At 42.1% G+C, this 12814-nt stretch overlaps 2 protein-coding genes across 8 annotated transcripts in view; one reads left to right on the top strand and one right to left on the bottom strand.

Annotated features, from left to right (window-relative positions):
• Positions 1 to 71: 71 nt before the first annotated feature.
• DCAF6 (DDB1 and CUL4 associated factor 6) overlaps positions 72 to 12814 on the top strand; it is a gene marked incomplete at its 5' end in the record, with an annotated part of 173424 nt that continues 160681 nt past the window's right edge. For all 7 annotated transcript variants that reach the window (XM_079696816.1, XM_079696820.1, XM_079696819.1 and 4 more), the window contains one exon: positions 72 to 168. In XM_079696816.1, the coding sequence (XP_079552942.1) occupies positions 72 to 168 (97 nt within the window). The remainder of the gene's footprint in view (positions 169 to 12814) is intronic.
• LOC307049020 (SWI/SNF-related matrix-associated actin-dependent regulator of chromatin subfamily D member 1-like) lies at positions 10775 to 12319 on the bottom strand (the record flags this gene model as incomplete). The annotated part of the gene is made up of 1 exon (XM_079698359.1): positions 10775 to 12319. One exon carries the CDS (start codon positions 12317 to 12319, stop codon positions 10775 to 10777), a length of 1545 nt encoding a protein of 514 aa, XP_079554485.1.

The following is a 12814-nucleotide window of genomic DNA, read 5'->3' as shown; positions in this document are numbered from 1 at the left end:
TCGCGTGTCCCCTCCCCCCTTTCCCCTCCCCCACGCGGTGGTCTCCTCTCCTCCCCCGGCCCGGCGGAGCCATGTCTCGGGGTGGCTGCTGCCCACACCTGTTGTGGGACGTGAGGAAAAGGTCCCTCGGGCTGGAGGACCCGTCCCGGCTGCGGAGCCGCTACCTGGGTGAGCGGGGGCCCTGGGGCGGAGGCGCTGAGGTCGCCGCCCAGAGGTGGGGGAGGGGGCCACGCCGCTAGGGCTGTTGGAGGTGGGACAGCGTCTGGGCAGGGACGCCCCGGAGACGCCTAGGTGCTGGGTGGACCTTGGCGGACGGATCCCGTGCCCGTGTCCTCCCATGGCTAAGTCCCCCTTTCATGCTGCCAGCCGCCGCCCTTACTGGGTTTTCCTTCGGGGGGCCGGACAGGGGGCAGACGGTACTGGCCGGGAAAGGTGTTGGGGTCTCTTCTGGAGTGGGACTCAGGAGAAGACTTGTCGAACCTCCCCGAGCTGCCGCGTTCAGAGCAAAAGTTGGCGCTTTTGCTCTTCTCCAGCGCTCTCCTCGCTTAGCCGAAGGACCTAAGTTTGTGTTGACCGCCCCTCACCTAAAGTCTCGGGAGGGCTTAGGTGTCCGTGGCGACACGCTGACCACCCTTGGGGACTCCACGCTCCAAACAGACTCGGTGTAAACTGTTGTGCGGCTCCGAGCCAAAACCTGAAAGTGATAGCTGAGCTCTCCCCACCCCCGCGCGCTTTCCCAGTTGGACTCTGCTGTTCGGTCGTTTCGACCGCTTTAAGGAGGTGTAGGGTTTCACGTTCCCATTCCCACCCCTGTGAAACACACTTGGCATTTACTGTTACTTAGTTAAGCTTTCTAAAAACAACCTTCGATACTTGGGGGAACGGTAGTCCAGTTTTTTTCGTTTTGCGCAAAGTGGATTTGTGAGGATTCTGGGTCACGCCTGAGCTAAAAGTGGACGGATTTAGTAGGGGTCTTTTTTCTTCCTTCCTCTGCAATCTTTTCATTGCTCTTTCTTCTTCTTCTTTTTTTTATTTGAAGATAAGACAACATCACTAAAATTTTTTTCTTTGCAATTTTGTTACTTTTTGCTAGGTATTTGTTGATGTCATTTGGTTTTGACTTAAAATCAATAAAAGAAAATGAAATTTCGCTACACCTAACAGTTCTGGTTTGTGAGTTATTTGGGAGAAGTTAGGCATTTTTTTTTCCCCTTGCTCCTGTTTTTTAGTGTCTCAAGTGACATGAATACATTCTCCTTGTAAAAACTTAATAAGAATGAAGCACAAATCCTTGTGATTTCTCCCATTCCAGTTTCACACACACACTCTTTGAGAGGTAACAATGTTCTCTGTTTCCTGAATATTGTTCCAGACCTTTTTCTTTGTATTCTTACAAGCACATGTGTACATATAGAAATGCTGTAGGAGTGTGTGTGTGAACTGAATATATGGTGTCATACTGTAAACACTGTTTTGCAACTTGCTTTTTTTTTTACGTAACATCTTGGAGATCTTTGCATGGCAGTAAAAATAGATCTATACAGTTTTTTAAACTATTGCGGAGTATTTAACAGTATGAAGGTGTCATCGTCGACTCAACCTTTCTTCTTTTTTTGGACGTCTGCTGTTACTAACAGCACTACAGTGAACCTCCTTGCACATGCTTTTTGTGCATTTGTTCTAGGATAAGTACCTGGAGTGGTGATTAATCATTTTAAAATTTAATATCAATAGAGAGTGCTTTTTAAAACCATTAACCTAAAAGATGTGCAGTATTTCTTTTAATACTTGCTGAGAAAGAACTTAACTTTAGCTTAATAAAAAAAACGTGTTCTACACCAATGAATTTATGTGTGGTCCTTTATCTCTGTTAGTTGGAGCATTTAAATAAGTAGTACTTACATGTAGGTTTATGTATTAATGTTTTTTGCTGGTTCAGTTACTTCAGCTGTATCTATGATAGAGTCAATTAAAATATAAAACCATACATTTTCTTTTTCCCTTCCTCTTCTAGCTCCATAATGGGAGTGGAGTTCGTGTGTTGGGTGGAGGAGAATTGAAGAGTAAGAGTCCACTGTCTTTGGTAGAAAGTCGAAATTATAGATTTTCAAATATATGTATATTCATGCAGGAAATTCCATATCTTACATAATATTTTAAATGTGGTAGTAATATATACTTTATAATTAGTACATCCTTTAAAAGTGTTTTTTTTAATATTCAAAAATAGCTTGAAGAGTAATTTCTTAGCCTTAGGAGACTTTTTTTACACCTTTAGTTTATCCATCTCTTTCACACTCCAGTGCTAATCTTGGCTTAGCAGGAAACAGCAAAATCCACATTGGTATTGCTTGAATTAATGAGATTTTTAAAAAGTGATATTTTTACGTACTCTTATAAAGTCTTCTTTTTAAGAAGTCCAAGTGTTTTAAAAAGTAAATAGATTTTTTTGGGGGGGGGACTTCAATATTTAAACATTTTGATTGTTTATCTGTAGTACTGTAGGTTAAATATTTTTCTAATTTATCTCCATTATTTGTATTTCTAATAATGAATTACTTCTAAATAACAGTAAAATTGGGATAGAAGCAATTGACAGATTTTTCTTGTAACATGTGCATTTCAAATTAACCATAGCATGTGCCTTTTCAATAGTAGTATTCATGTTTTACAGGTGATTTTATTTAAATTTGGTTAATTTTCTATTTTCCTCCCATCAAAAAAAAATTGCAGTTCACAAAACATCCTTTTATATTGTGAGAATAAAGATAATTTGTCATGTGTTATTTAGAAGAAGATGTATATGTTTACTTATAGCCCACAAATTCACAAGATTCACCTGAACCAATGAAGTGTTTTGTCTGGCATGGATTCAGAGGCTAGGCCAGGGATTGTAATCTTTATGAGCCCGATCTAAATTTCAATGGAGAATATTTTTTTTAAAGAGCAATTGTCAAAGTCCAGAGTCAGAGACACCTGTAGGTCTAAATGTTTCTTAAGATACCGTATACTAGTTATAGAGTAGTGCTTTTGGAACTCAATGATTGTTACAATAATTTATTAGCCATACATATTTCATTACAGTTTTATAGAGATAAACATTACTTATAAAAGAAACTATCATCTGTACATTTCTTCTTTCTCTTCCTATTTCTCTCATTTTAGACAGGCTTGCCTACAATTTGGATTTACACTTTTTAACCTTTCTAAATTAAAAGACAGTAATTGACTAACAAAAAGCAATTTAAGGGAGATTTTCAAGGGAGTTGTTTGCCCTAATGTATTATATGTTTAATACAAAATGTTTAAGTTATGATTAGGCAGTGTTTTGGTCAACTTGGGATGCTGTAACAAAAATAGCATAAACTGGGTGGCTTTTGAACAACATAAGTTTATTTTTCAAAGTTTTGGAGGCTGGAAGCCTGAGATAAGGGTGCTCACATGGTCAGGTTCTGAGTCTGGTGAGGGCCTGCTTCCTGGTTCATAGCCATCTTTTCACCATAACCTCACAAGGCAGAAGAAGTGAGCTAATTCTCTGGGATCTTTTTTATAAGGGCACTAATCCAAGCCTAATCACCTCCCAAAGATTCCCACCTCCTAATTAGGATTTCAGCAGAGGAATTGGTCCGGGTGGGGTGATGGGGGGACACGAACATTCAGACTATACCACTAAGCCAGTGACAGCCTTATAGTGGAGATTGAAATCTCTTTTTGTTCAGGCGATTAGGAAGTCTATGTCCTTTGAATGTCGTTAGGGTCAGTATGCACTGAAATGGATAATTTTGCATTTAGATTAGTCTTTAGCGTATCTTGAATACATCTATATTCAGACTTACCAAGTTCTTCATAAAGTGTTGCCGGGTTAAAACATATTTTATGAGGGTCAGAAAATTCTGAGTTTTTCCTCCTTGTTAACTACTGGGGAAAAGTTAGTGAGGTATTTGTATTTTATTTCTTTAGTCTTAAAAGTTCAATGAAAGCTAAAAAAGGTCTGATTTTAATAGTTAATAATGACAGTTAAATATGACAAATGTTTGTAATAGAATATGCTGTTAATTCCTGAAGATTAGGCCACTAAATGCATGTTAACAATCATAACAGCAGCAGACAATTGAATAGCTCTACTGTAGATTTCGTTCCTACTTGGTATAGGATGAAAGTGCTTAAAAGGGATAGGAGCTTCTGGTAGCACAAAATTTATATTTCAGGTATGTTTTATGTCAGTGTTTTTCAAATGTTTTGACCATGATCCACAGTAAAAATACATTTACATGGCAACTTGTGATACACATAACTAAAATAAAAGATTCCCCAAATGACATTTACCCTTACTAGGTGTGGTGCATTCTTTTTTCTGTTCCATATCGTGTTGTTAAAAATGTTGGTGTTGGGCTTCCCTGGTGGCGCAGTGGTTGAGAGTCCGCCTGCCGATGCAGGGGACACGGGTTCGTGCCCCGGTCCGGGAAGATCCCACATGCCGCGGAGCGGCTGGGCCCGTGAGCCATGGCCGCTGAGACTGCGCGTCCGTAGCCTGTGCTCCGCATCGGGAGAGGCCACAACAGTGAGAGGCCCGCGTACCGGAAAAAAAAAAAAAAAAAAAAAATGTTGGTGTTGAGCCAGTAGAATATCCACTAATGAGTGTTGGCTTGAGGTTCACAAAGCTGTTCTAGGTGGTGTGTTTTTTTTATAATTGTAATTGAATGTTACTGATTTCAAAGTTAGGGTGGGTGGGTTTCCCAAGTAGTTGTAGTAGACTAAAAAAATGTTTTTTGAATAGTGCTGGTGGCTAATAAAGAAGATATAAATAACAAAACTTTTAATTTATACTTTGGCAAAAATAACTACGGTAGAACACTTTTAAATCCTCACTTTTTTTTTTTGCCACGCCTCACGGCTTGCTGGTTCCCGATCAGGGATTGAACCCAGGCCCTCCTCGGTAGTGAAAGCCCAGATTCCTAACCACTGAACTGCGAGGGAATTCCCAAATCCTCATTTCTTGAGTAATACTTGCAATGGGATTGCCGAGTTGTATAATAAGTGTGTTTAACTTCGTAAGAAACTTTTTCAAAACAGTTGTACCATACTGCATTCCCATCAGCAGTGTTTGAGAGTTCTAGTTGTTCCACGTTCTCTTCTATACTTGGCATTATGAATCTTCCTAATTTTAGCTTTTCTAGTTGATATGTAGGTATAATATCACTGTTGTTTTAATTTGCATTTGATTTAATCCTAATGATTAATGATTTTGAGTATATTTTCATGGCTTATTTGCCATTCTTATACTTTGGTTAAATATTCAGATTTACCTTCTTAATATTGTAAAAATTCTTTATATATTCTTGATACAAGTCCTTAATCAGATATGTATTTTGCAGATATTTTCTCCCAGTTTGTGTAAGTCAATTTCTCTACCACATTCCATTGATCTAGGTGTCTGCCTTTATGCCATTACTTCCGGTCTTTATAGTGAGTGTTGAAATCAGCTAGTGTGATATTTTGAACTTGGTTCTTTTTTTCAAAATTACTTTGGCTATTCTGAGTCCTTTTCATTTTTTAAATTTCAGAATCAGCTTGTCAATTTCTATAAAAAGGACTGCTGGGGTTTTGATTGATACTGTGTTGAATCTGTACCTTATTTCAGGGAGAATTGTAGTCTTTACAGTATGGAATCTTCCAATTCATAATGGTGGCTTTTCTCTCCATTTATTTTGTTGTTCCTTCATTTCTTTCAGCAATGTTATAAATTTTTCAGTGTACAGATCTTATATATATATTTGCTATATTTATTCCTATATATTTAATGTTTTTATACTATTTTAGATAGTATCATTTTATAAGTTTATAAGTAATATCAAATTATTCATTGTGCATATATAGAAATAAAATTTTTTAAAATTGGCTTTATATTGTGCAACTTTACTCAACCTACTCATTAGTTCTTTTTTAAAAAAATTAATTTCTGGCTGCGTTGGGTCTTCGTTGCTGCGTGCGGGCTTTCCTCTAGTTGCAGCGAGCAGGGGCTACTCTTCGTTGTGGTGTGCAGGCTTCTCATTGCAGTGGCTTCTCTTGTTGCAGAGCACGGTCTCTAGGTGCATCGGCTTCAGTAGTTGTGGCTTGTGGGCCCTAGAGTGCAGGCTCAGTAGTTGTGTCACACGGGCTTTGTTGCTCCAGGGCATGTGGGACCTTCCCGGACTAGGGCTTGAACCTGTGACCCCTGCACTGGCAGGTGGATTCTTAACCACTGTGCCACCAGGGAAGCCCTACTCATTAGTTCTAATAAAATTTTTTTTTTTGCAGGCTTTTTTGGATTTTATGTAGTTGATTATGTCACTGCATATTAAGATTCTTCCTGGGAATTCCCTGGTGGTACAGTGATTAGGACTTGGTACTCTCACTGCCCAGAGGGACCAGGTTCAATCCCTGGTTGGGGTACTAAGATCCCACAAGCAGCGTGGTGTGACCAAAAAAAACAAGATTTCTTCCTTTTTTACCTATGTTATCTTTTTCTTCCATTTTCAATTTTCTTGCTTAATTGCATTGACCAGGACTCCAGTAGAATCTTGAAAGGAAGTAGTAAGAGTGGACATTGTTGCCTTATTCCTCATCCTGGAAGGCATTCAGTCTTTAACTATTAAATATGTTGTTGACTGTAGGTTTTTGTAGATGCCCATTGAAGAAATCCCCTTCTACTCTTAAATTGCTGAGAGTGTTTATCATGACTAGCTGTTGAATTTTGTCAGGGTTTATTCTGCATCTGTTGAATTGATTATATGATTTCTGTTTCATAGATTATGTTAACATATTGATAGATTTTTGAATGTTGAACCAACATTCAGTTCCTGGGCCAAATCCTACTTGGTTATGATAAATTGTCCTTTATATATTGCTGGCTTCACTTTTGGTAAGAATTTTGTGTTTTTGTTCTTTAAGGATATTAGCTCACAGTTGTTATATTTTTGCCTGTTTTTCGTATCAGGATAATGGTGGCCTCATAAATGTGTTGGAAGTGTTCTTCTCTTTTTCTGACGAGTTTGTGTAGACTTGAAATTACATTTTCCTTAAATGTTTGATAGATTTCATCATTGAAGCCATCTGAGCTTGGAGTTTTCTTTGTGGGAAGGTTTTGTTTTGTTTGGTACTTTAACTTTTAATTTAGAGATAACTGTAGATGCATGTGCAGTTGTTAGAAATTATACAAAGAGATCTCATATACCCTCAATCAATTTCCTAATGGTAATATCTTGTACAACTGTATTAATATATCACAATTAGGAAATTGACATAGATCTATGAATCTTATTCATATTTCCCCAGTTTTACATGCACTTTTGCATGTGTGTATTTAGTTCCATGCAATTTTAGCACTGATTTTAATTTTAATTTTTAAAAAAATTTTTTATTTTATTATTATTTTTTAATACATCTTTATTGGAGTATAATTGCTTCACAATGCTGTGCTAATTTCTGTTGTACAACAGAGTGAATCAGCCATATGCATGCATATATCCCCATATCCCCTCCCTCTTGAGCCTCCCTCCCACCCTCCCTATCCCACCCCTCTAGGTCATTGCAAAGCATGGAGCTGATCTCCCTGTGCTATGCTGCTGCTTCCCACTAGCTATCTGTTTTACATTTGGTAGTGTATATACGTTGATGCTACTCTCACTTCACCCCAGCTTGCCCCTCCCCCGCCATGTCCTCAAGTCCATTCTCTATGCCTATGTCTTTATTTCTGCCCTGCCACTAGGTTCATCAGCACCATTTTTTTTTTCAGATTCCATATGTATGTGTCAGCATATGGTATTTGTTTTTCTGACTTCACTCTGTATGACAGACTCTAGGTCTGTCCACCTCACTTCAAATAACTCAAATTTTGTTCCTTTTACGGCTGGGTAATATTCGATTGTAAATATGTGCCACATCTTCTTTATCCATTCATCTGTCAATGGACATTTAGGTTGTTTCCATGTCCTGACTATTGTAAATAGTGCTGCAGTGAACATTGTGGTACATGACTCTTTTTGAATTATGGTTTTCTCAGAGTATATGCCAAGTAGTGGGGTTGCTTTCTATTTTTAGTGTTTTAAGGAACCTCCATACTGTTCTGCATAGTGGTGTATCAATTTACATTCCCACCAACAGTGGAGGAGGGTGCCCTTTTCACCACACCCTTTCCAGCATTTATTGTTTCTAGATTTTTTGATAATGGCCGTTCTGACCGGTGTGAGGTGATACCTCATTGTAGTTTTGATTTGCATTTCTCTAATAATTTAAATAAATTAATGTTAATCGATTAAAGTGGTTACCACCATATTTAAGGTACAGAACAGTTTCATCACAATAGTCCTTTGTGATCCCATTTTTGGCCACAGCTACCTCCTTCCCTCCCAACAGCTAACCCCTGGTAACTACTAATCTGTTCTCCCTTTCTATAATTTTGTCATTTCAAGAATGTTACATAAATAACATGTATGTAATGTTATAAATAACAGCATGTAAACTTTTGAGATTGGCTTTTTTCACTCTGCATAATTCCCTTAAGATTCATCCAGGTTGTGTGTACAATAGTTTATTTCTTTCTATTGTTGATTAGTATTTCATGATATCAATATATAACTAATCGTTCATTTGTTGAAGATATTTGTATAGTTTCCAGTTTTTGACTGTTAAATAGAGAGCTGTTATGAACATCCATATACAGGTTTTTGTATGAACATAGATTTTCATCTCTGGGATAAATGTCCAGGAATTGTAGTTACTGCACTATATGATAAGCACATTGTTTACTTTTGTAAGAAACTGCCATACCTTTTTCCAGTATGGCTGAACCGTTTTATGTTCCCATCAGCCACGTATGAGTAATCCAGTTTCTCTGCATCATCAGCAGCACTTAGTGTTGCCACTGTTTTTTATTTTAGTAATTCTAATAAGTGTGTAGTGGTAACTCGTGGTTTAAATTTATAATTTCCCTAATGGTTAATTTTGAGCATCTTTTTATGTGCTTTTGTTTTTTTTAAAACTATCTTTATATTTTCTTATTCTTTTTTTTAATTGAAGTGTATTTAATTGAAGTATTTTAAATTGAAGTATCAATTTTTAATTGAAGTTTTTTTTTTTTTTCCAGAAGATTCTTTTATTAAAACTGGGTGACATCGGTAAGGGGACAGTACAAAAAAAATTTTGGTCCATGAAAAAACATAATAATTCAGTTAATAAAAACAGTTATCTTCAGGGACACTGTGTAGGAGTGCTGAGCTTCCTTCTCATGGTTCCAGCCCCAGGGACAGAGGTTGTCTGTCCAGTGTCACTCTGGGGAGAACCTTTCAAGGGAGGAGTGGGATAATGACAGGAAGGGGAAGACGGGGAGAAAGTTCTGCTGTCCCCAGTGTGGGACAGTCAGGGATACGGGCTGGGGGATGTGCTCGCAGAAGCCTGAGGAGGGGGTGGGGAAGCAGGGGCTTTGTCAGTTCTGCGGGTTTAGAGCCCATGCTGAACGGGATTCCCCCTGTGCCCAGCTGTCTCCCACCCTGCTGTATGGAGTCTGCGAGCCTGGGCTATGCTAACTCAGGGGTGATACAACCTGGAAGAAGAATTTGAGGCTCTCCTGGAAAGATGCAAAACCATCTAAGTTGCAAGGGGCCAAGATCACAAGGTCCTGCTGCTACCTGAGGGGTCTGAAGCTTTGAGGGCAGGGGCTGGGGAGTCACAGTCCTGTGAGGCAGGGAGAGGGAAGAGTCACAGACCCAACTCAGAGCTATTCTCCAGCCCTAGGCGCTTTCACTCCTCAGTGCCCTGGAAGTCACCAGTGGGTGTCAACTGGGCAGACAAGGGACAGGAAGACAGGGATGGCCCAGGGCTTTTACCCGTTTGATTTTAGGCCTGTTTCTCCATGAAAGGATGGGGGAGGCAGGGTGGAATGAATGAATGAGTCACACCTCCAAGCAACAGCAGGAAGGAACAGCCTCCGCTGGCAATGACAGTACCCTAGGTGAGGGCCCTTGGGGCTCTGACAGGGAAAGGCAAGATTCCCCCACTCAAATGCCCTGGGTTAAGACAGATAGGAGGGAATCCTAAAAAGCAGCTACAGGGAGTGTGGTGAGAGGGAGCAATACTAAGAGAACAAACTCCAATACTGATGTGGACCCCCTACGAGGGAGTTAAGAGAAGCACTGAGACAGCAGGCCAATCCAGAGGGCTGCAGACTGACCTGGGGCTCGGTGGAGCCCAAGAACCAGGATTCCTTTAGTGCTAGAGGGCAACAAGTGAAGGGACAGTTTGCTCCAAACCTGTGGAGGGAAGGGAGGAAACTGGATTCTGTTATCAGGAAAGCCAAGATCAACTAGCTTATAGAGTGCCCCCAGGCCTGAGTCTCGAAGAAGGGGCTAAAGCTCCCAACTCCTGGGTCTCTGAAGGGCAGGATCAGTGTAGCTGGTCCCCTTGAAGACCACTTGGCCTTAGGCCCAATCCATTCAATGCACTGATTACCACTACGGGTTCTCTCTCTAATACTATCTAGAGGTCCTATGCAGACCAGGGGAGGGTACAGGCACATGGGAACTTTGTGGGGCAAAGGGAAGCTGGGGGTAGGAAGGGATGGGGTGGGAGAAGAGGGCAACAGGTATCATGTGAGACCCTCTTCATTCTGGTGTTGTCCTAGAACCAACAGCATCCCCTGGAAGGCCCCAAGCAAGACCAAGGCAGGTGCTATGAGGCAGGCAGCACAGGGCCCAAATAAAGAAATCAGTGCAGCCAAATCAGGGCTGTGGGAGAAGCCCTATGTATTTCGGATTCCCAGGGCTTGCTCTAATTCTTGTCGTCTCTGCTGCACCTTGGAGTAGAAGTATCGGCACACGGCCTCCTGTGCCCAAGGCTGGAAGTAGAACTCAGCTCGGCGCTCTTCCTCTGGGTTACCCACATCAGTCATGGTCTTGAGGTCCCGGCACTGGGACTGAAGCCAGTCATTGATGAAACCCTGAGGGTCTCTGGCAAAGTTCAGCATGAACTCTTGCTGGGTCTTCAGCTGATTGATAGTTTCTATGGTCTCATGGATCTTGTTGTCTAGAGTAGCAATCTCCTGCTGGCTGGCAGTAGACAGCAGAAAAGAATTCATCTGGGTCTTCAAGGTATCATCCACTTCCACATCAATGTCATAACAAGCTGTCTTTTTCTGATCATTCGGGTCAACACTGATGACATGATTAATGATGATGGGCTCTGGTGGCATAAGCAAGGTGTGGAGCCGTTGGGGGATCTCTGAAAACTTCATACGTTGAGACTCAAAGATCTGCTGGAGGTACTTGTCACAGATGACAAACTCCCGCTCATGTGGGTCCTGGAGCTTATGCGTCTTAATATATTGCCACAGTGCTTGAATGATCACTGGACGGGTCTGGGTGTGGATGCCCAGCAGCCGAGCCAGACGAGGGTCTAATTTAAACTGAGGAGGCTGGTAATCCAGCATCAGCAGGACAGTACACCGTACATTCACGTCTCCTGGCCGCTTCACCTGGAAGCCATCTGTCTCCTGGGTAGTGGCGGTCCTGTGCCATTCCATCAGATGGTTATCTGGCCCATACAGGTCTTTGTCCAGTTCGATCACCAAGGACTTAAAAAAAGAAGAGAACTTCCTCTTTTGTTTGGTGGCATCATATTTGGACAAGGCTGAATCCTCCAGGAGCCGTCCTTCTACCCGAAGCTCCCAGGAAGCCACCGTCCCTTCCCCATCCTTGGCATCTGACTTAGCCGGATTGAAAGTGTTAGAAATGAAAATTCGCAGCTTCCGTTTTTGCTTGATGGGACGTTTCAAGGCCTCCTGGATATCTAGCCGTTTCCTCATGATAGTCTGGTCCAGTTTCCTTTCAAAAGCCAAGAGATCCATATAGGCCTGGGATTCTGGTACCAGTTCACGAATCCTTTGAGGTAGAATTTTGTCAGCCATCTTCTTTTTCTTTGCATTGTGGTTCCGATTTTGGACCGCCTGCTGCTGGACCTGCTGGATCTGCTGAGGCGCAGGTCTCTTGCGGGACTGGTCCATCCCTGACTGGGCCAGGCCAGGTCGGACTGAAGGGTTCCCCCCATAGCCAGGGGGTCCCATGGAAGGTCCCTGAGGTGTCATTCGGCTGCCTGGTAGCATACCTGGTCTCGGATAGGCCGCTCCGGGCATCGGGGAGCGGTACAGCCCTTGACCTGGCGCCGGGCCCATTCGCACCGGAGGCCCCGGAGTCCCGCCCGGACCCAGGGCAGCAGCCGCGCCCGCCCCTCCTGAGGCTCCGGCGCCGCCGCTCAGAGCCACAGACTGGAAACCCGCCCGGGCCGCCATCTTTCCCGGAGCCGCTGCTGCAGCTGCACAAAGAACCGGAACCGGAACTCCCCCCGCCCCCCGCGCGCCCCGCGCGCCCCGCCCGTCCGCCCGGCCGGTCCGCCCGGCCGGCCCGCCGGAACGGGAGGCGCGGGGCAGCGAGACTGTGGGCTAGAGCGGGGGGAGACAAGCGGAAAAGGCGTGTTAATTGAAGTATTTAATTTAGTTCCAGGTGCTCAACACAGTGATTCGATATTTCTGTACACTACAAAATAATCACCATGGTCAGTATAGTTACTATCTGTCACCATACAAAGTTATTACAATATTATTGACTATTTCCTATGCTGTACATTTCATTGATGTGACTCATTTATTTTGTAATTGGAAGTTTGTACCTCTTAATCTCCTTCAACTATTCCCCCCAACCCCCTCCCTTTAGGCAACCGCCTGTTTGTTCTCTGTATCTATGAGTCTGTTTGTGTTCTGTTACGTTGGTTCATTTGTTTTGTTTGT

This window comes from Hyperoodon ampullatus (genome assembly GCF_949752795.1).
Source record: "Hyperoodon ampullatus genome assembly, chromosome: 2".
NCBI classification, from domain to species: Eukaryota; Metazoa; Chordata; class Mammalia; order Artiodactyla; family Ziphiidae; genus Hyperoodon; species Hyperoodon ampullatus.
This window is presented reverse-complemented; position numbering and strand designations above follow the sequence as displayed.